The following is a 20,931-nucleotide window of genomic DNA, read 5'->3' as shown; positions in this document are numbered from 1 at the left end:
CTCTACAACACCTACATATGGCGAAAGTAGTAATTAGCTCTACACTATTTGAATTATTTTAAACTCCAGAATACATCTCAATGACAACATAAAAATTACTTTGAAAATGTTACCAATTATTTAAGAACCTCTCAGTAAAAATTTTAAGTCAATGCTTTGTCTCAAATGAAAGAGGCAAATTGCATCCCTTCCCCAAATCCCATTGCTGCATCATAGTAAAAAAAATTGAGGAATATAGTTAATTGCTCTCTTAAAGTGCCTTTTCAATCACTAACAGCTTACTTTTGCGTAAATTCAGGTTTCACACATCTTCAAATTAACATCTATTTAACTAGTTAGCTTGATAAACACTGGTAAAACTTCAGTTAAGGGTCACATCAGAGCCCCAGGATCTGAGCAATGCTAGATTATTCAGAGACAATCTGTGTAGCACAAGTAAGAATAAAATCATAAATTCTCAAATAAAACTCACATGGAGCATCGCAGGTTCAGGCAGAAAATCAATATCTTCTCCAAAGATGAAATCTGGAGGAAGGTCTGGATAATGACAGTTGAAAATAATGTCCCCTTGAAAACAACAAGCCAAAATTTATTTTATTACCATGAATTAATCATGAAGCTAGCCTTTACAAAAGATTCAAAACAGAGGCAATTTGACACTCTGGTTGGGAGTCTAATCTGGCAGTACTGCCGAAGGGTTTCGGCTTGAAATGGCTATTGTACTTTTTTCCACAGATGCTGCCTGGCCTGCTAAGGTCCTCCAGCATTTTGTATGTGTTGCTTGAATTTCCAGTATTTCCAATCTGTTGCAGATTTTCTCTTGTTTAGGATTCTAATCTAAACTGTCAAAATGGCTAAATTAATAAAATCTAATTCTTTTCCTCTACCTCTTCCCATCAAGGTGTTGACATCCTACAGGGACACACATCTACAACATTATGTTTATCCACGTCAACTTCATTCACCATTGAGCCTTAATAATTCTGCAAATTATTCAATCTGGAGATAATAATCAAATCAATGCTTACAGTGCAGGAGGAACAGGGCAGTGGTCAGGAGTGAGATGATTAGCAATTTTCTGTTCTCAACTCAAAAGAGTCTGTTGTGCCAATCAATGAGAATATGGTTAAATTTCTACCTATCGTCCACGTTCCCCCAATTCCGTGCTGTCGGAAAATGCTATTCATTCCAGCCCTGAATAAACTTAATAATTGGGTATCTGAAATTCTTATTAGTGAAATACAAAAGTTCACAGCTTTCGGTAACACATTTACACATCAGTCTGAAATAGTCCATAATTTAATATGGGACTGCCCCAAACTCAACTTCGTTAGCAAGAAGCAGCAATGCTGTCAATCCGTTTCAGAACCTTCTACATTTCAATGAGATCACCTCGCATTATTTGCAACTAAAATAGACAGATCTTACTCACTTTTATATGGTAAAGACCTGCTGCAGATTTCCTATAACACGATTCTTCTTTAGTTTGCCTCATTGATTCTAAATACAATGAAATTCATACTTTGTCTGTTGAGATCACAGAATATTTTTAAAATATGCCCATTTGGCATGGACAGAAGAGCGCTGCCCAAATTCTGATATCTGTCCTAATTGACTATTTGCTGCTGCTTTACAAAGTTTTCCTCAACTTTGCAAATCAATGCCCTTTATTTGCAACTCAAAAATTCAGACCTTTCTTTTTTGATTTGATGTAATAATTAAGTATTCATTCATATATCTTAAACGTAACAGGACATTAATTCTTCAACACAAAATTTATAAAGGGGAACCAATGTTTGTGATAAATTTAAATTTTTAGAAGGCATTTGACCAGGTGTTGTATCAAAGGCTATCACAAAAAATAAAAGACCCTGATTTAAGGAGGCAACATATTGGTATGGATATAGGATTAACTGGCTAATAGGAAACAACGGGCATAAATGGATCTTTTTTCAGATTGGCAAAATGTAGTGAGAGATGCATTACAGGAACAGGTGCAAGTGTTTCAACTTTTTATGAGTGATTAGGAATAAAGTTAGCAAGATATGTTTACTAAATTACTAATGACCAAAAGGAATCAAAATTGCAAAAAATAGAAGGGGAGACTGTAGAGAAACGTAAATAGGTTAAGTGAGTGATCAAAGATCAGGCAAATGAGGACATGACATTGGAAAAAGTGAAATTGTCTACTTGATGGAAAAAAATAGAGAAATATAATTTAAATGGTGAGAGATTCTAGAGGTCAGAGGTGCAGAAGGATCTGGGTACCCCAGTGTATAATTCACAAAAGGCTAGTGTGCAAGTAGGAAGGCTAACAAATGCCATTGTTCATTATTGGGAAATTGAACAAAAGGAGGGAAAGTATAGAATTGGTGAAGCACTTTGTAAAATATTGGTCTTCTTATCTGCTGCAAGACGGAAACATTTTGCAAGCAATATTAAAGTTCAATGGTTGAATGGATGGGTTGCTTTGTAAGAACTGATTAGATAGAATAGGCTTCCATCTGCTAGAGAAAGCTTGACTGAAACCAAAATTCTGAGGGGTCTTGATGGGGTAGATATGTAGTAAATTTTTCTGCTTATGGAGAAAGCTGGGGTCACTGTTTAAAAATAAGGAAGAGATGAGTTAGAGATAGACTGCTAAGTGGAGTTATCAGGAGTATGCAGGAATGCAAATAGATTAGCCACTATATCATCTTCTGCATTCACAAACATTACTTCATATTTTAACTTACCATGCTGATTTGAAAACATTTTGCATTTTAAATTGATTTGTCAACATAAATCACTGTTACAGATTCCAGCTTAATTACCACCTCAACAACCCGAATATGTAATCACTTCACTATGAGCAAGTCTTCCTGGAATTGCCTTGAGTTACAAGCACTTGATGACCTATACAAAAAAAACCTTTTCTGCACTGTATTTCAAGGTTTTCTCTAGCATTACACCAAAATGAATGATGTGAGGTTTTTTTTGCTAAATCAGGCCATAGCCAGAAAGTTTAAAGTAGTTTAATGAATACTTTCACTGTCAAAACTCCTCTGCACCATCACCCCACTTGTCCTCCACAAATGAACTCCATTCTCCACAATTACACTTCATTTAAAAAAAAATACCAAATAAAACAGGTCTAACTTTACTTTGAGCCATTTGTGGTAAGATAACACACTCATGCCATGAATTAGCCAAGTCAGTCTCTTCTAGACTGCCTCTAACATTATTGTATCCTTTATTTATTATAAACCAAATTAATCTTACAATTTCAAGTAGCCACAAATTTAGAGGAAATTAATACCTGTTGAATTTAATGAAATTATTGCAATACTTTCAATTGGAAATAAAAGTGACAATATCACAAAGGAAACTGATACTCTCATCCTGATAGTCTGTTGAATGTCACAATCAAAGAAAAAAAAGACCATGACTTGGAAAAGGTACTACTTTCTTTCCGAGTGGTAAATACATGAATTTTAGGAATAATATTCAATAGGTCTTTTAATATTCAAATTGTATCTTTAAAGGGTGTGGTATTAGGAGACTAGTTAATGATGTGCTTTTAAGGGCTGCAAGGTTAAGCCAGTAACCTGTAAGTCAGTGAATCTAAAGTCAGCAGCAGGAAAGCTACTGGAGAGGATTGTGAAAAACAGAATCTCACTGTATGTGGGATTAAGAATAATCGGCATGGCTTTGTGCATAGGAAATCATGACTCTTGAATTTGATTGTGTTTTTTTTTGAAGTGATGAACCAAAAGGACAAAGTGGTACATGTTGTAAACATGGACTTTAGAAAGGCCTTTGATAAGGTCCTGCATGGTAGTTTGGTCCACAAGATTACAGTACATGGCACCCAGGGTGAATGAGCCAAGTAGATATAGCTGTGGTTTGGTGTGAGGAAGCAGAAGGTGATAGTGGAGAAGTCATTTTCAGATTGAAGCCTGTGACCTGTAGTGTGTCACAGGGATAACTGCTGGGAACCCTGCTGTTGATTACATATATTAACAATTTGATTGAGAATGCTGATGGCATGATTAGTAAGTCTGTAGACGACACCAAAATCAGCTGTACGGTAGACAGTGAAGAAAGTTGTCTGAAGTTATAACATGATCTAGATCAAATGGGAATGCTGTTAAAAGAAAGGCACATCGAATTTAACACTCATTTTGCCATGTTCAACAAAGCAGGTCATACATAATGAATAACATGATCTTGTGGAGTGCTACATGACAGAGAGAACTAGGGATAAAAGTACACAGTTCTCTGAAAGTGGTTACACAGTTAGAAAGCACGTGACACACTCTGCTTCATCAATGATATCATGCTGATTGGAACATCATGTCACAGCCATACAAGACAATGGCAAGACTGCACTTTAGAAATGCTGTCTGCAGTTCTGGCCACCTAACTACAGGAAGCATGTGCTAAAGCTGGAGAGGGTGCAGAGAAGATTCTCAAGACTGTCACTGGTACTGGATGGCTTAATTTAAGAGAAGAGTTTGGACAGGCTGAGACTGTTAACCCTGGAGTGAAGGAGGCTGAGTGGTGACCTTTTAGACTTATAAAATTGTGAGGGTCAGAGATAGGGTGAATGGTCACAGTCTATTTTCCCCCAAGATGGGGGAGTCTAAAACTAGTGGCCAAAGTTTTAAGGTGAGAGGGGAAACATTTTTTCTACAAATTCTGGAGGATGTATGGAAGAAACTGCCAGAGGAAGTGGCAGAGGTGGGTGCAATTGCAATTTTCAAAAGCTATTTTGACTGATACATGATTAGGACAGGTTTAGCACCAAACACAAGTAAATGGCATTAACTCATGTAGGCACCTAGGTCAGCATTGAAAAGTTTAGCTGAACTGTGTGTCTGTGCTGTATAACTCCTATTACTCTAATGTATAATAAATATTCACAGGCACTTCACAAATATGAACCTCCATGAATTGATGATCCTTTAAATTACATCAAAACAGATAATAGCAAGATTGAGCAAAAGCTTCAGCAATGGAGCATTTTTAGATAATGAAGGAATTGGAAGAGTTGAGAAAAGGAATCCTGGACTTCACTGTTCAGTTTTGTTTGTTTGGACTATGTAAGTATTTAGTATATACGTGCATAATCCTTGTTATACGTGTGCTTGCGGAAGGAGAAAGGAGAGAATAATGGGATGCAAAGGTGGCAGCCCTCAGGTATTGAACAGAGATGTTGAAAGTAAAGTTGTTTAAACAAAAGAAAAACATGTCCTTGTTGTTTGGGGGTTAACATTCATAACAGAAATATGAAAAACTATTCAAATAACAGACGTGGAATATAAATGCATAGAAAGTCAGTAGAAAGGAGAGATCAGGGTGGTGGGTAGTAGGATTGACAGTAGTAAAGAGAAAGGCAACAAAATAGAGTTCAAAATGTGGATTAGCACACTAATTGGAAATATGGGTAATTGATAAGTTTGTGACCTAAGATAGATGGGAATGAGTTATATAGCTCTTGTTACATGCACATGCAGTTCAACTCTGACTGATTATGCAGGAAGTTTGAAGTTAATAACTCATCTTCTTCTACCTTAGGCCACAAACTTAACAATCATCCCTGCTGTGGACACTTTCTGGAGGTCCAAGATCCATATGCTCCACGGTCACTGAACTAAGTGTGTAAATGTAGGAGGGGACTATGTTGAAAAAAATTGTGCTAGATTTTCTAAATTGTCTCTTTCTACCTTAGGCCACGAACTTAACATCACCCTTCATATCATTGACAGCAATACAATAAAATCTTAATCCATTGCAGAGTTAATAGTCTGCAGATGCTGAAATCTGAGGCATAAAAAAAAGCCGCAGGATGAACCCAATAGGTTAGGTAGCATCTGTGGAGCAAAGGATGGTCGTCATGAACCTACGTAGTGACCCTACTAATCCACCATTCAACTGTTAACTGCTAATGATTCAGTATCTGGCTCACCAGGTGAACTCTCCTTTGCTCCCTTTAAAATTACTGGGGCCCCTTTTCCCGCTTTCCTTTAAGTTCACCAGATTCACTGAGAATGTTGTATTACTATCTTAACTCAAAACAAAATGGGATAAAGTGATTAGGGCTTTAATAATAGTAACATCAAATGACCCAGTAAATCTGGTGTTTCAGCATTACAAAAATTCTATGGGTGTTGGATTTGTGGAATTTTGCTGCATTTCTATACAAGGGAAAGCATAATTGAAGATTTGAGGAGCATAGAGCTAAAGATCAGGAATAAAATACATAATATCTCCTAAGGAAGCAGCTTGTGTTTGTGACAGAGAATTTAAGATTGTATTTTTAATTTGTAAGTCAAATTGGACAAAGTGTGAACAATCTGATGCAAGTGAGACAGCAACTGTTAGATGTCTGCAGTTGGTCTAACTGGAGGAAACTGCAGCTTCATAAGAATGAATTTCAAAATAACATATCAACAATACAAGGATATAAGAGAGCAGAAAAGTTTTGTACTAACAGCATGCAATAGCTTAGCCAATATCTACTCATGATTATGCAAAATTCGTGACAAGCAAAATGAGGAAAAGTCTACATGGTGATAGGGGCATGAGGGAAGATCTGTAACTAAGTATAAGCTAGAGCTATAATCACACTGATAAAAATGGAGGACAGTCTTCTTGAGCTGGACAGTAGTAGGTGTTGAGAAGGATGGTGGCAAAGAGGGATAAAGCTAGGCTTGGCTTGTTTTGAAGTAGTACGAATGGTAACACTGAAGATTAGAATTGTGGAAAACGTGGGGCAAAAGCAACAATTTTACATGTATGCAATATACTTGTTATATCCAACTACAATTCTTATGACTTTGCTAAATTGGACTTTAACAAATTACAACATTTCAGCAGAATGAGTAATATGACAATAAGACATTGAAGCAGAATTAGGCCATTTGGCCCATCGAGTCTGCTCCACCACTTCAACATGCCTGATATATTTGCCCTCGCAGCCCCAATCTCCTGCCTTCTCCCTGTATCCCTTCATACCCTGATCAATCAAGAATCCTACCTTCTATGTGGTTACAAATTCCAAAGATTCACCACTCTCTGGCTAAAGAAATTCCTCCTCATCTCCCTCTATTCTGAGGCCGTCTCCTGTGGTATTGGACAAATCTTTTATAAACACTATATGCTAAACAGATAGACTATTGATGGAGACATTCCCAAAGCACAAGGATAATGTACAATATAATTATGATAAAACAAGTACAGTGTTGGATATTGTATAATATACAATATGGTATATTATACCATAAAATGCCAAGGTATGCTTCATGTGCTCAGAAAGTGCATAGCATATGTGACAAACCGATTTCTTAGCTACTTAAAACCTAAAGACAATTATTATTTTACAATATTCCTTCTCCCTAAAGTGCATTGCCCTGAAGCAGTTTAAATATTTCTTAATGCTTGCATTACTTGGGTTTTTAATAATTAATTCTGTTTGCATCCCATCTATAACAGTAAACACAGAATTAGAATATAGCTAAAAACTCAAGCTAGGTGTTTTAAATTCAGAATAAAGAAGTTTCTACAGTATGATGAACCTCAGTTGTAAAATTTGCTATGCATATGAAATACTTGATTCTTTGTAAAAATTTACTGCTTCTCATTCAGGAGCGTAAAGCCAAAGGTCAACATTTCAGAATAGGAGGTTTGCCATTTAGTACTGAGAAGAACAGGAATGTCTGTTCGCAAAAGTTGGCAAAACTTTGGAATTCTCTGATTGGGTAAGCTGAGGAGGTTCAGTCATCAAGTTCATTTCAAAATAAGTCAATAGATGTCTGGATATTATGGGAATCATGAGATAAAGAGATAGTGGAGTGAATGGGATTGAGGTAGACGATCAGACACAAGCTTAACAAATGACAGTACATGATCATACTGTTGCTTCGATTTCGAATAATCTTTTTCTCCTTTGCTTCAACCAAACATCTAAACTGCTATTTTGTTGATGCCACCCTAAAGCAGAACTGCTTTTTAAGTAGTCCCAGGTCAGGAGGAGTAATAATTTTTAGTGGATGGCATGATTGTGCAGCTGTAATCTATAACACTATTACAGTGCCAGTGATCGAGTTTTAATTCCTGCTGCTGTCTAAAAGGAGTTCGTACATCGTCCCCTTGACTGTATGGGTTTCCTCTGGGTGTTCCGGTTTCCTCCAGGTTAGTGTTCCTAAGTTTGAGCACGCTATGTTGGCACTGGAAGCATGACGACACTTGCAGGCTATCCCCGAATCCTCAGACTGTGTTGGTTGTTGACACAAACAACAAATTTCACCTCATGTTTGCTTCTACATGAAACAAATAAAGCTGATCTTTAGAAATCTATCTTTAGTTTATATATGTGTTTTATCAAAGATGCACAGGTGAATGAATGATAAATCACTACTGATCTACATAGTACTTTTAATTAACCTTTAAATCCACTGTTTACTGATGTATGAATGTAGATTGTAGAATGTAGAATGTACACTTGATAGATTACTATACTATGCAGTCAGCCAGTTAAAGGAATCCAAGCAATAACTCGCATACAACAGCTGTTATATTACTTCAACCATGTGCTCTGTTCCTCATCTTAATCATGGTGAAAGTAGTATTAAAGCCATTCTATTGAAATTATGCAAATAATGAAGAGAGACCACACCAGGAATACTGTGTACAGCTCACATCTCCCTGTCCAAGTAAGAGCATAGAGGGACCGCAGCAAAATTGCATCAAATTATTTTCTGATATGTGGGTGTATTTTCTGGCAAGAGATTTTATGGACTGGGCCTACACTTTCTAGATTTCTGAAGAATAAAAGGCAATTTTGTTTTAACACACACACAATTCTGACAGGGCTCGAAAGACAAGTGCAGAGATGGTATTTCCCTTGCTTAGTGTTTAAAACCAAAGATCACAGTCTCAAAATAAGGATCAAACTTTCAGGACCGGGTGAGGAAACAGTACCAAATCTTTGGAATTCTCTCGAAGGTTGTGGAAGTTCTGTGGCACTGAAAGAAAAGATCAACCATGATCTTATTGAATGATGGAGTAGCTGCAAGGTAGTGGTCACCAACATTTTTAAGCTCAAGATCCCCTACCTCAGCCTTAGTGAAAGACGAAATTGACCCCAAATCGATTAGTTACACGCATGCGCAGAAAGACCAGAAGTAAAGCCTGGCAACCCGGAAGTAGAAATAATGCATAAACACCAGGGGTCACCACCCTTTTTTGCACAACGGACCGGTTTAATATTGACAATATTCTTGCGGACCGGCCGATGCCCCCCCCCCCCCCCAGGTGTTAAACATGACTGGAATACAGCGATACTTGAAGCAGGTTCCTTATATCCAGTCTATTCTGAAATTTAGTTTTCATGGCTCTCAGCACTTAGCTGCTGTCCTGCTTGCTCACATTTTTTCTGCTGGAGAAGAACTCAAACGGGTTTGTTTTTAAGTGCAGGGTGCCTGGACTCAGGGTACTGAAACAGTTTTGAGGACTTCATTGCCTCATTAGACAGCCTCCTGCCCATCTGCCGTCAGACACCTTGGTGGACAGGGCACCCGCCCGCCCCTCTTGTACGATCTATCAGCCGACAAAAGTTTGTTTCAGTAGATCACAACGAGGTAGCTGCTCTGCTGCTTATGAAACCCTGAGCCCGAATTAGGTCATCTGTGAATATTTAGCAGCAGGTTCCCCACGAACATTCGGTGTGAACAGGTTCAGAGGCGGCGCACATCTGTCCGTGCTCAGGCCAGTACCAACGGCATATCCCACTGGTCACGCGAGGCCAACCAGTGATTCCTGGCGCGAGGGTGTCACTGCGTTTAGGTGACTGATGACCTCGCATGCATTCAAGTTCAACAGTCAGTGTGACAGGGAATGAGGAAAGGTGCAGCTGATTCATATTGTTTCCTTGGTTGGGGACCACTGAATTATACTGTGTAGTGCGAGGGAGCTACATGGCATGCACAGTGGACAGAAAAATTGTAACTAAAACCCCGCAACCCAGAAACAATCTCTCAACAGTATTTGTGTAATTTTTTTTCTTTTTTTTTTCGGGATCTACTGGGAAAGTCTCAAAGATTGACCAGTTGATTGCGATTGACAGGTTGGCAACCACTACTGTAAGGGCAAATGGCTTGCTTCGGCTTCTATTTTTGTTATATCAAAGGTTGATTCCAGAGATGAAGGGATTCACCTATGAGGAGAGATTGAGTTGCCTGGGACTATACTCTCTGGAATTCAGGAGAATGAGAGGAGATCTTATAGAAACATACAAAATTTTGAAAGGGATAGATCAGATAGAAGTAGGAAAGCTGTTTCCATTGGTAGGTGAGACTAGAACTAGGGGACATTGCCTCAAGATTCAGGGGAGAAGATTTAGGATGGAGATGAGGAGAAACTGTTTTTCCTCAGACTGGTGAATCTGTGTAATTCTCTGCCCAGGAAAGCAGTTGAGGCTTCTTCAGTAAATATATTTAAGATACAGTTAGATAGATTTTTACATAGTAGAGGAATTAAGGGTTATGGGGAAAAGGCAGGTAGATGGAGCTGAGTTTACGGACAGATCAACCATGATCTTATTGAATGGTGCGGCAGGCTCGATGGACCGGGTGGCCTACTCCTGCTCCGATTTCTTATGTTCTAAAGCTGTTTCAATATAAAGCTGGCAAACTACTAAAAATGGAATAAGTTTCTCTATTCAGTTTGACTCTTCACAACCCCATTGAGAATAAGTTGCCATTGCAAGTAACTGCTACTAGCAGGTACGAGGGGTGATTGATAAGTTCATGGCCTAAGGTAGAAGGAGTCAATTTTAGAAAACGTAGCTCATTTATTTTTCAACATAGTCCCCTCCTACATGTACACACTTAGTCCAGTGGTCGTGGAGCTTACAGATCCCTTCTTTGTAGAGGCTGGCATCTTGGACCTCCAGAAGTGGTCCACAGAAGGGGTGATTGATAAGTTTGAGGCCTAAGGTAGAAGATGAGTTTGAAGTTAACTCATCTCTTTCTACCTTAGGCCACGAACCTATCAATCACCTCTGCTGTGGACCACTTCTACAAAGGGATCCGTACACTCCACGACCACTGGACTAAGCGTGTACGTGTAGGAGAGGACTATGTTGAAAAATAAAAGTGCTAAGTTTTCTAAAATTGACTCCTTCTACCTTAGGCCACAAACATATCAATCATCCCTCGTACTTGCTCTTTGATCATCACTGAAGTGCAGGAACAATGTATTCCAACTGTCTTTATTACATTCATGCAAAACACAGTAGTGCATTAAATTCTTCAATAAGGTGCAGATGGGGTGTGAGATCATCTGAAAGGGCAAAGATCCAAAAACTCAATGTGAGGGTGTTGAAAAGAGCCAAGAGGGATATACTTGGGAAGATGGCCTCGGCATGAAAACCTATTATCTGATCTCTTCCACTGACTGAAGGATGCCTGGAATGTGCTGCCAGGGATGGCAGTGTAGGCAAATATGACAGAGATGTATAATAGGTTCTCATGCAGATGAATACGCAGAAAGTGATAGAATAGGGACATTGTGTAGGCAGAAGAGATAAGTACAGTTTGGTATTTAATTACTAGTTTAACACAATATCATCGGCCATTGGGCCTGCTCTTGTGCTCTACTATTCTGTTCTATGTTTAATGACTGGTGCATTTAGACTGGACATGCTCAGAACGAAAAAAACTCATTTGCTAGTTTCTGGTACACTAAGTATTGATTTCAAATAGGCTTTTCTTCTGCACTTGAAAAGCTTTTGGGTTCACATAATTGTTTGAAAAACCACTGACTTATGCAAGTTGTGTATACTCCCAAGCATCATCATCAAAGAGCAAACAATTTTCTGGCCTGTGAAGACATATACAGGTAGTATGAAACAGATCCTACAATCCTCCACATCCCTGCCAATTGTCAGGCATGCAATGACACTAATCCCATTTTATTTCTCTGAATAACTCCCTTTACCCTGATTCGTTTGCTTTCGATCTGTGCCAAGGACAATTCAACTATCAATCAATGCATCTTTAGCACGTTGGGGGTAGCAGGTGAACTGGATGACAGGGAGAACATACAAACTCCACACAAACAGCAGAGATCAGAATCAAATCTGGCTGGGTAACTGGTCTAAAACCATTGGATATAAGAGCAGAACTAGGCCATTCAGCCCATTGAGACTTTCTGCCATTTGATTATGGCTGACTTATTTTTAACCCATTCTCCTGTTTTCTCCTTACAACTTTCAACCCTTTTACCAATCATGAACCTATCAATCTCTGCCTTAAATAAATCAAATAACTTAGCCTACACACTGCTCTCTGTAATGAATTCCACCGACTTATCACCCTCTACCTGAAGAAATTCCTTCTCAAGTCAAGTCATTTTTATTGTTATTTCAACCATAACTGCTGGTACAGTACACAGTAAAAATGAAACAACGTTCCTCCAGGACCATGGTGCTACATGAAACAACACAAAACTACACTAGACTTCAGACCTACACGGGACTACATAAAATGCAGAAAACAGTGCAAGACAGAACAATAATTAATAAACAAGACAATAGGCACAGTAAAGAGTAAATTACAATATAATAACCAATGATGTAAATGTAAACAATATTTTAGCAGGAAATGAGAAAGAAATTAGCAAAAAATGCAAAGGGAATGAAGTGGTGTTCAGGAGAGAGGGGGAGTGTGTGTGTGTGTGTGTGTGTGTGTGTGTGTGTGTGTGTGTGTGTGTGTGTGTGTGTGTGTGTAAGTTGGTCTCAGACTAGACACTGGGAATTGAGGAGTCTAATGGCTTGGGGGAAGAAATTGTTACACAGTTTGGTCGTGAGAGCCCGAATGCTTCAGTACCTTTTGCTAGATGGCAGGAGGGAGAAGAGTTTGTACGAGGGGTGTGTGGGGTCCTTCACAATGCTGCTAGCTTTGTGGATGCAGCGTATGGTGTAAATGTCTATAATGGCGGGAAGAGAGACTCCAATATCCTTTCAGCTGACCTCACTATCCGCTGCAGGGTCTTACGATCCGAGATGGAGCAATTTCCAATTTTAGTTTCCATTTTAAAGGGACATCCCTTTATTTTGAGGCTGTGCCCTTGGATCTGAGATTAATGGATGCTCCAACTAATGGAAGCATCCTCTCCACATCAACTCTGTTCAGGCCTTTCAGTGTGAGACAGTAGACTACATCTTGTGTCACTGAGTCACCCACTAGAGAAGTTTGAAAGAAAAGTCTTTCTTTAAACAATAACAAGGTGTTCTATTCATTTAATGGCTCAAGGAATGTTATATTTAGTATATCGTAAAACAGCAAAAAAAAATTAGGAAAAATATCACTCTCGTTAAAAAGCCCATAAGCAGTAATAATTACAAGCAGCGGTCTATACGCATGAAAACCTATTTCATCTATCTAACCAGCTTTTCCATCTGGAAGATATTATTTATCCTGTAACCAACCTGGCTTCAGCTATGCTTTATCTTTATAATACAACACCAAAATATATTTGAACTAGTCAATGTAAAACATGCTGAGAACTTCAAAAATCATAGATCATGGAGTGGAAACTCTTAGGCTCAAAAATAGAAAATTCACAGCTTTTTTCGGTTTCAATGAAAGATGTTAATTATTTATGACTTCCAAAGAAGAAAATGTACAATATTTACAGTAAATACAATGTCCAGATAGGAAGGCAGAAAAAAATGTTACAAACCCCATTTCCAGAAAAGTTGGGATATTTTCCAAAATTCAATAAAAACAAAACTCTGTGATATGTTAATTCACGTGAACCTTTATTTAACTGACAAAAGTACAAATATTTTCAATAGTTTTACTTACCAACTTAATTGTATTTTGTAAATATACACAAATTTAGTATTTGATGGCTGCCACACACTCAACAAAAGTTGGGACAGAGGCATGTTTACTATTGTGTTACATCATCTTTCCTTTTAATAACACTTTTTAATCGTTTTGGAACTGAGGATACTAATTGTAGTAGATTTGCAATTGGAAATTTTGTCCATTCTTGCTTGATATAAGACTTCAGCTGCTCAACCGTCCATGGTCTCCGTTGTCTGATTCTCCTCTTTGTGATGCGCCATATATTTTCAATAGGAGATAGATCTGGACTGGCAGCAGGCCAGTCAAGCACATGCATTCTGTGTCTACAAAGCCACGCTGTTGTAGCCCGTGCAGAATGTGGTCTGGCTTTGTCCTGCTGAAATAAGCATGGACGTCCCGGGAAGCGACATTGCCTTGATGGCAACATATGTCTCTCTAAAATCCTAATATACGCCTCAGAGTCAATGGTACCTTCACATACATGCAACTCACCCATGCCGTGGGCACTGATGCACCCCCATACCATCACAGATGCTGGCTTTTGCACCTTTCGCTGATAACAATCAGGATGGTTGTTTTCATCTTTGGCACGGAGAACTTGACACCTGTTTTTTCCAAAAACTAGCTGAAATGTGGACTCATCTGACCACAGCACACGGTTCCACAGTCTTTAGGTCCATCGGAGATGAGCTCGGGCCCAGAGAACTCACCGGAGTTTCTGCATAGAGTTGATGTATGGCTTCCTCCTTGTGTAATACAGTTTTAAGTTACATTTCTGCATGCAGCGAAGGACTGTGTTAAGTGACAATGGTTTTCCGAAGTACTCCCGAGCCCAGGTGGTTATAATTGTCACAGTAGCATGACGGTTTCTTAGGCAGTGCTGCCTGAGGGCTCGAAGATCACACGCATTCAACAGTGGTTTCCAACCTTGCCCTTTACGCACTGAGATATCTCTGAATTCTCTGAATCATTTCACAATATTATGTACTGTAGCTGTTGGAAGACCTAAATTCTCTGCAATCTTGTGTTGGGAAATGTTCCTTTTGAACTGACTAACAATTCTCTCACGAATTTTGACACAAAGGGGTGAGCCACGGCCCATCCTTGCTTGCAAAGACTGAGCCTTTGATGGACGCTACTTTTATACACAGTCATGATACCTCACTTGCTACCAATTAGCCTGCTTAATGTGGAGTCTTCCAAACCGGTGTTACTTGAATATTCTGTGCACTTTTCAATCTTATTTTAACTCTGTCCCAACTTTTGTTGAGTGTGTTGCAGCCATCAAATTCTAACTTTGTGTATATTTACAAAATACAATTAAGTTGGTCAGTAAACCCATTGAAAATCTTTTCTTTGTACTTTTGTCAGTTAAATAAGGGTTCACGTGAATTAACATATCAGATTTTTGTTTTTATTGCATTTTGGAGAATATCCCAACTTTTCTGGAAATGGGGTTTGTATTTGCATAACTAGTTATGAAGCTGCGGAAGGCATATTTTATTTGATCTTCAGGAAACACGTCATTTGACAGGCCAGTATTCACTACCCATCTATAAATGATTTTGAGAAGATGACACACAGAACACTGTTGAGTAGACAATTTAAGGATTTTGGACCTGTTGTAATAAAGGGATGGTAATATGTTCCCTAATAAGGATGGAGCGTGATTCAGAATGGAACTTTTGCTCATGTTCTTCTTGGTTGTAAAGGGCAAAGATTTTCAAGGTGCTGTTACAGCAGTCCTGGCAAATTATGCGGTGTACTCAGTCAATAGCACAACTGTAACTATTGCACATGGTTGTTGGAGGGAATAAATATTTTCAGTAGTGGATGGGGCATAAATTAAGTGGGTAGCTTGATATTGAGTTTTACAAGTTGGAGCTACACTTATTCAGGGAAGTAAACAATATTTCATCATAGTCCTGATCTGTATCCTGTAGATAATTGGTTATCTGTAGATTATGGTTTTCAGCTATTAATCAGCAACTCTCTGCAGGATACTTGGCCTCTGACCTGCTTCTGTATATCTGACTGGTTTAGCTTTGACCAATGATGGTCTCTCCCACATCTTTAGGGTCTGATTGGACTCGACATTGGCAGGAATCAAGGTTATTGTTTAGAGATCATTACTGTTTAGATTCATGATACAAGTATGTTACATGCCATTTATTAGTTGCAGAATTTTAATGACATACTGAATGGTGTGTAGACTTGCTGCATGTAGACATGGGCTATTTCATTCCCTGAGTTAGAAATTAAATTGAAGATTGTGTCATCATCCTCACTTCTGACAATATGGTAGAAGATGGAAGATTCATGAAGAAGCTGAAGATGAGCTAAATGAAGGATCTGAGGGGCTCCTACAGTGATGTTTTGGGGCTAGGCAATAAATCAACAACCACAAGCAGCTTCCCCTGTGCAAAAAATAACTCCAAGCATTGTAGTGTTTGCTGCTTACTGTGGTTCCTTTATGACACAACTATCAAATACTGTCTTAATGACAAGGGCAGACACTCTCACCAATTAACCAACTAATCCCTGCATGCCTTTCGAACGTAAGAGGAAATTGGAACACCCAGGAGGAAACCGACACACTCACAAGCAAATGCACAAATTCCTCCCAACAGTGGTGGAAATGAACCCAGGTTGCTGCCACTACAATAGCTACACAAACTGCAATGCCACAGCGCTGCCCATCTTGTGTCTGGAAATTCAGCTCCTTGGTCTTTGTTTGTCTGAAGTGACGACCTCTGAAGCAGAAGGGTGCTTGTGAATCCCAACCGGGAACCATCAACAATACCTTCCTTCAGTTTGCAGGTGACTGAGAGTACATCAATTGGCCAAATGAAAATGTCAAATACTAAAAGGCATGGATAGAAAATGAGAGGGGAACGTTTAAAGGAGAGGTGTGAGAGAAGTTATATTTTTATATATCAGGTACTTAGAACGTGTTGCCATGGGAGATGGTAAGAGCAGATATGATATCAAGGTTTAAGCGCTATTTTCTCATAAAAATCAATAGGCTGGAAATAGAAAGAAATGGACCATTTTTAGACAAATAGGATTAGTTAGTTTGGACTGAAAGTCAGTGCAGACATAGTGGGCTGAAGTGCCTGGTCCTGTCCTGTACTGCTCCATGTTAATTAGGTGGGCTGATTTTGTCCTGTTTTGACCAAGCAGAACTCAGCAGAATTGAAGGACATGTAATAAAATGGGCTGTAACAGCCTGGATATCAAAACAGTAGTGAAAAGTTGCTTTCATATTAGAAAGAAGCTTGCAGCACGATTTTCCATGGCAAATCCCAGTAACACTATTTAAATATTAATAGCAAGAATTTGGGTGTATAATTTCTACATTTATCGATGATATGATGTGGATGCACAGTGAATCGTGAACTATCACGATAGACTGGAAGGATAGCAAATTGGTGGCAGATAAAACCAAGCTAAGAAACTTGAAATGTTACATTTGGTAGCATGAGTGAGAAGAAGCTTTTTAATCAACAAAAGGGCAAACAAGAATAAAGTATATACAAATGGTCAGTGAAAGAGCAGGGCTTTCAAAACATGATTCAAATAGCATACAAGCTCTTGGACTTAATTTATAGAGGCATAAAGTACAAGTACAATGACATCATGACGAAGATTTATCGACCTCACTACCACAGGTATTAATAACCTGAGCTTTCATGATCACTTAACTCAACTTCCTCAATACTCTTGCTCAGAGTCCTGTTTTCACATGTTGAATTTATTCAAACTCCATTTTCCAGATTTTGCATTATTCATCTTAACTGTGGCAATTTCTATAGCTTCCAGACTTCCTAATGAATACCTCAAAAACTTCTTATAGCTTTAGATTCCATCCTTTGTAGTTTAGACTTCACTTATCCCTTGCTTCACCCCCATTCACTGCAGCGTGATCAGCTATCACAAACTGTCTTTCTAGATTGATCATTTGCTTTGGCATTCATAGTTCATCTTTTAAAATCCCACAATTCCAATCATGCTTTCAGTAACTTTTTGCAGCTTCCACATTAATTTCTTAAATTATCTAAAGCTGTTTCTTTCTATGGAAATGCAAAATGTTGGTTTAAAAAGTCACAATAGTAATTTTGGGACAAGTCGTGAATAGAACCAGTTACATAAAAGTTCTACAGCTTGTTCCTGAAGTTTTATATGTAGATTTTCTTTTTAGCCTATTGGAATTACTTAATATAAAATAATTCTCACATTTTAGCGTCTCTCCAGCATATGGAATGTGCAGCTTAAACCGGTCACAACAGGGTCCAGGTGTTAATGATGTGCATCTGAAAGGAAGGACCAAAGACTGATTTTAAAATAAAAACAGAAAACAATTCCTGTTACACATGTAACAACAATCAGGAAAACTACCTAATTTGCAACAACAGAGCTTGCTTCAGACAAAATCAAGTCATTTAGCACAAAACCAAAGTTCAATTATTTATTTGAACTTATATTTAGGAATAGGCTAAAATTGTATTCGATTTCACAAAATATTCCAAAAATATACTGCAGCACAACATTGACAATTAATTATTTTTAAGTTTCCTGTTTTTTTCCCTTAAAATTACAGACAACGCTGCATCTAGTTTGCACTCAGCAAACTAGAAAATGAAAATGGAATTGAATTCTCGCTTCTTAAGCCAGTGTACTCAATGAACTCACGCTTTTTGTAGAATCATTGATTGAACACAGCACCTTACATATGGTACTTTTGAAAATGGGATGCTCCTTCAAAGAGTTACATTAACCAACTCTGGAGCTCCAAGTTAAATTCTCTAATATTAAAACCTCTGACTCAGAAACATCAGCACTCTTAAACAAGATGGGCAAAGACATACAAAGAAAAACAATTCAAATTAATTTGTTTAATTTTAAAAGATAGGCAACTGGCATCTGATTGCAACTAGCAGTGGTGTCACAAACTTTCATGCAACATAAACAGGAAGGACAGATACCACTGCATCCTGGAGATGACAAAGGAAAAGATGATGAGATTGTAAAGGAAAGAGGACTTTAAAAATTTACACATGTAAAGCCACACTGTTTACTATCAACAAGTTTCTTTATCATTATTTTCAACCATCAGATCAGCTTGACTTCACAAATACAAAGATTTTATCAAGTGGTACTGAAGCAAATAACTTGAATTGAACATGCATGTTGCTTATTTAAACAATATTATCATTCCTTTTTAATGCAAGCATGCCAAAATACTTTTCCTTTATACGAAGGGGAAAATAATAAAATTGTGGAAAAGTTCACAACCATGAAACTGGAAATAATAGTTATACAGAAAAAAGACAATTCAATTTTCCACTAAACACCACATAACATGTGAAAACTTGCACAAAAAAATAAGCTGAAACCATTGGTCTACTTCTTTATTTCATGTCTGCCTAAATTTGACATACATTTGAAAGAAACACTTCATATGTAGGCTTATGTTGAAGTATTACACTGGGATTATAGAAATTGTAAACAAACATCACAAAATAATAAACTAAATTATTATTGTTTTTAGAACTGGTCAAACTAGGTTTGAGGGTGTGCTTTGATAATATGAACTGGAGAATGTTCAGGGAGGCTGCTACCTATGGCAACCATATTAACATCGAGAAATATGTGGATCCTGTGACCAACTACATAGAGAAGTGTACTGAGGATGTTAGCATCACGAAACGCATCCGGGTGAGGGCAAATCAGAAACCATAGCTTACTGCAGAGGTCTATGCCAGGCTGAGAGATTGTCATGCTGCTTTTAGATCAGAAGATGCAAGAGTTCTCAGTGAAGCATGTGCTTTTCTGCTCCCTCAGGAAGGCAAAATGGGAACATTCTCAGAGAATTTGTAGCCACTTCTGAGATACCAGAAACACGAAGTGCAAGTGGCAGGGAATTCAGAGGGTTACAGATTACAAGTCTACCCTGCGCATCAGTGACCAGGATGCTTCACAACCTGGGAGGCTGAATGTCTTCTACGCCTGGCTTGACGAACAGAACAAAATGCTGGTGAGGAAGGCACTCTGCCAATGGATGGTAGGGAGACCCCTACCATCCTTTTGGCTGTTCTCACAGTCCTTCATAGGGACTTTTGGTCCAGTGCTCGACTATTCCCATATCAGATGGAAATGCAATTTGTCAGGGCGCTCTCAATGGTGCTCCTGTAAAATTCAGCTAAGATGTTGGGGGTGAGAGCCTTGCTTGCCTCAGTCTTCTTAGGAAATGGAGGCACTGCTGTGCCTTCTTGTTCATGGGGGTGATATCAAGGGACCAGGTGAGGTCATCCATGATGTGAACTCCCAGGAACTTGTTGCACTTAGCTCACTCTCCGGAGGAACCATATATTCACAGAGGGAGATGGTTTGTTTGCACCCACAAAAGACCACAATGATTTCCATTGTCTTTTTCACGCTCAGGCTTCAGCTGGTCTTCTCACACCAATCCACCAGCCACTCCACTTCTTCTCTATACTCTGTCTCATCATCATTCTTGATAATCCCAACCACTGTTGTGTCATCTGCTAACTTGATGACATGGTTTGAGCTGAATCTTGCGGCAGTCGTGTCAGCAGTGAGAACATCAGTGGGATGAGCATACAGCCTTGAGGAGAATAATGGGATGAGGTGAGAGACTTCTTTTAAGAAGCCTAGTATCCAAATGCAGATGGAGGTGCCGAGACCCAGTGAGGAAAGTTTCCCCGCCAGTTTTGGGGGTATGATAGTGTTCAACGCTGTGCATAGCAGTCTGGCATATGAGACCTGATTTTCCAGTTGGGACAGGACAGAGTGGAGGGCAGAGTCTATTGTATCATCAGTGGATTGATTTGAGTGATAAGCGAACTGGGTCCAGTGTAACCGGGAGAAAGGAATTAATATGCTGCATGATCAGCTGCTCAAAGAATTTCATAATGGTTGATGTTAATGCCAACAGACAATTGTTATTTAGGCAAGTTACTGTCTCCATTTTTGGCACTGGAATGATGGTTACCACCTTGAAAATTGAAGGAACAATAGATTTTTCCAGAAAGATGTTGAATATATCTAT

At 38.6% G+C, this 20,931-nt stretch overlaps 1 protein-coding gene across 5 annotated transcripts in view; it reads right to left on the bottom strand.

The window, feature by feature from the left end:
* The window catches only part of babam2 (BRISC and BRCA1 A complex member 2), a 178,571-nt gene that overhangs the window by 146,609 nt on the left and 11,031 nt on the right, over window positions 1–20,931 (bottom strand). For all 5 annotated transcript variants that reach the window (XM_059982816.1, XM_059982812.1, XM_059982815.1 and 2 more), the window contains exons 3-4: window positions 18,096–18,172; window positions 473–567 (exon numbers count right to left, since the gene is read on the bottom strand). In XM_059982816.1, the coding sequence (XP_059838799.1) occupies window positions 473–567; window positions 18,096–18,172 (172 nt within the window). The remainder of the gene's footprint in view (window positions 1–472; window positions 568–18,095; window positions 18,173–20,931) is intronic.

This window comes from Hypanus sabinus, chromosome 10, assembly GCF_030144855.1.
Source record: "Hypanus sabinus isolate sHypSab1 chromosome 10, sHypSab1.hap1, whole genome shotgun sequence".
NCBI classification, from domain to species: domain Eukaryota; kingdom Metazoa; phylum Chordata; class Chondrichthyes; order Myliobatiformes; family Dasyatidae; genus Hypanus; species Hypanus sabinus.
The sequence above is the reverse complement of the archived record's forward strand: the minus strand, read 5'-3'. Positions and strand labels throughout refer to the sequence as shown.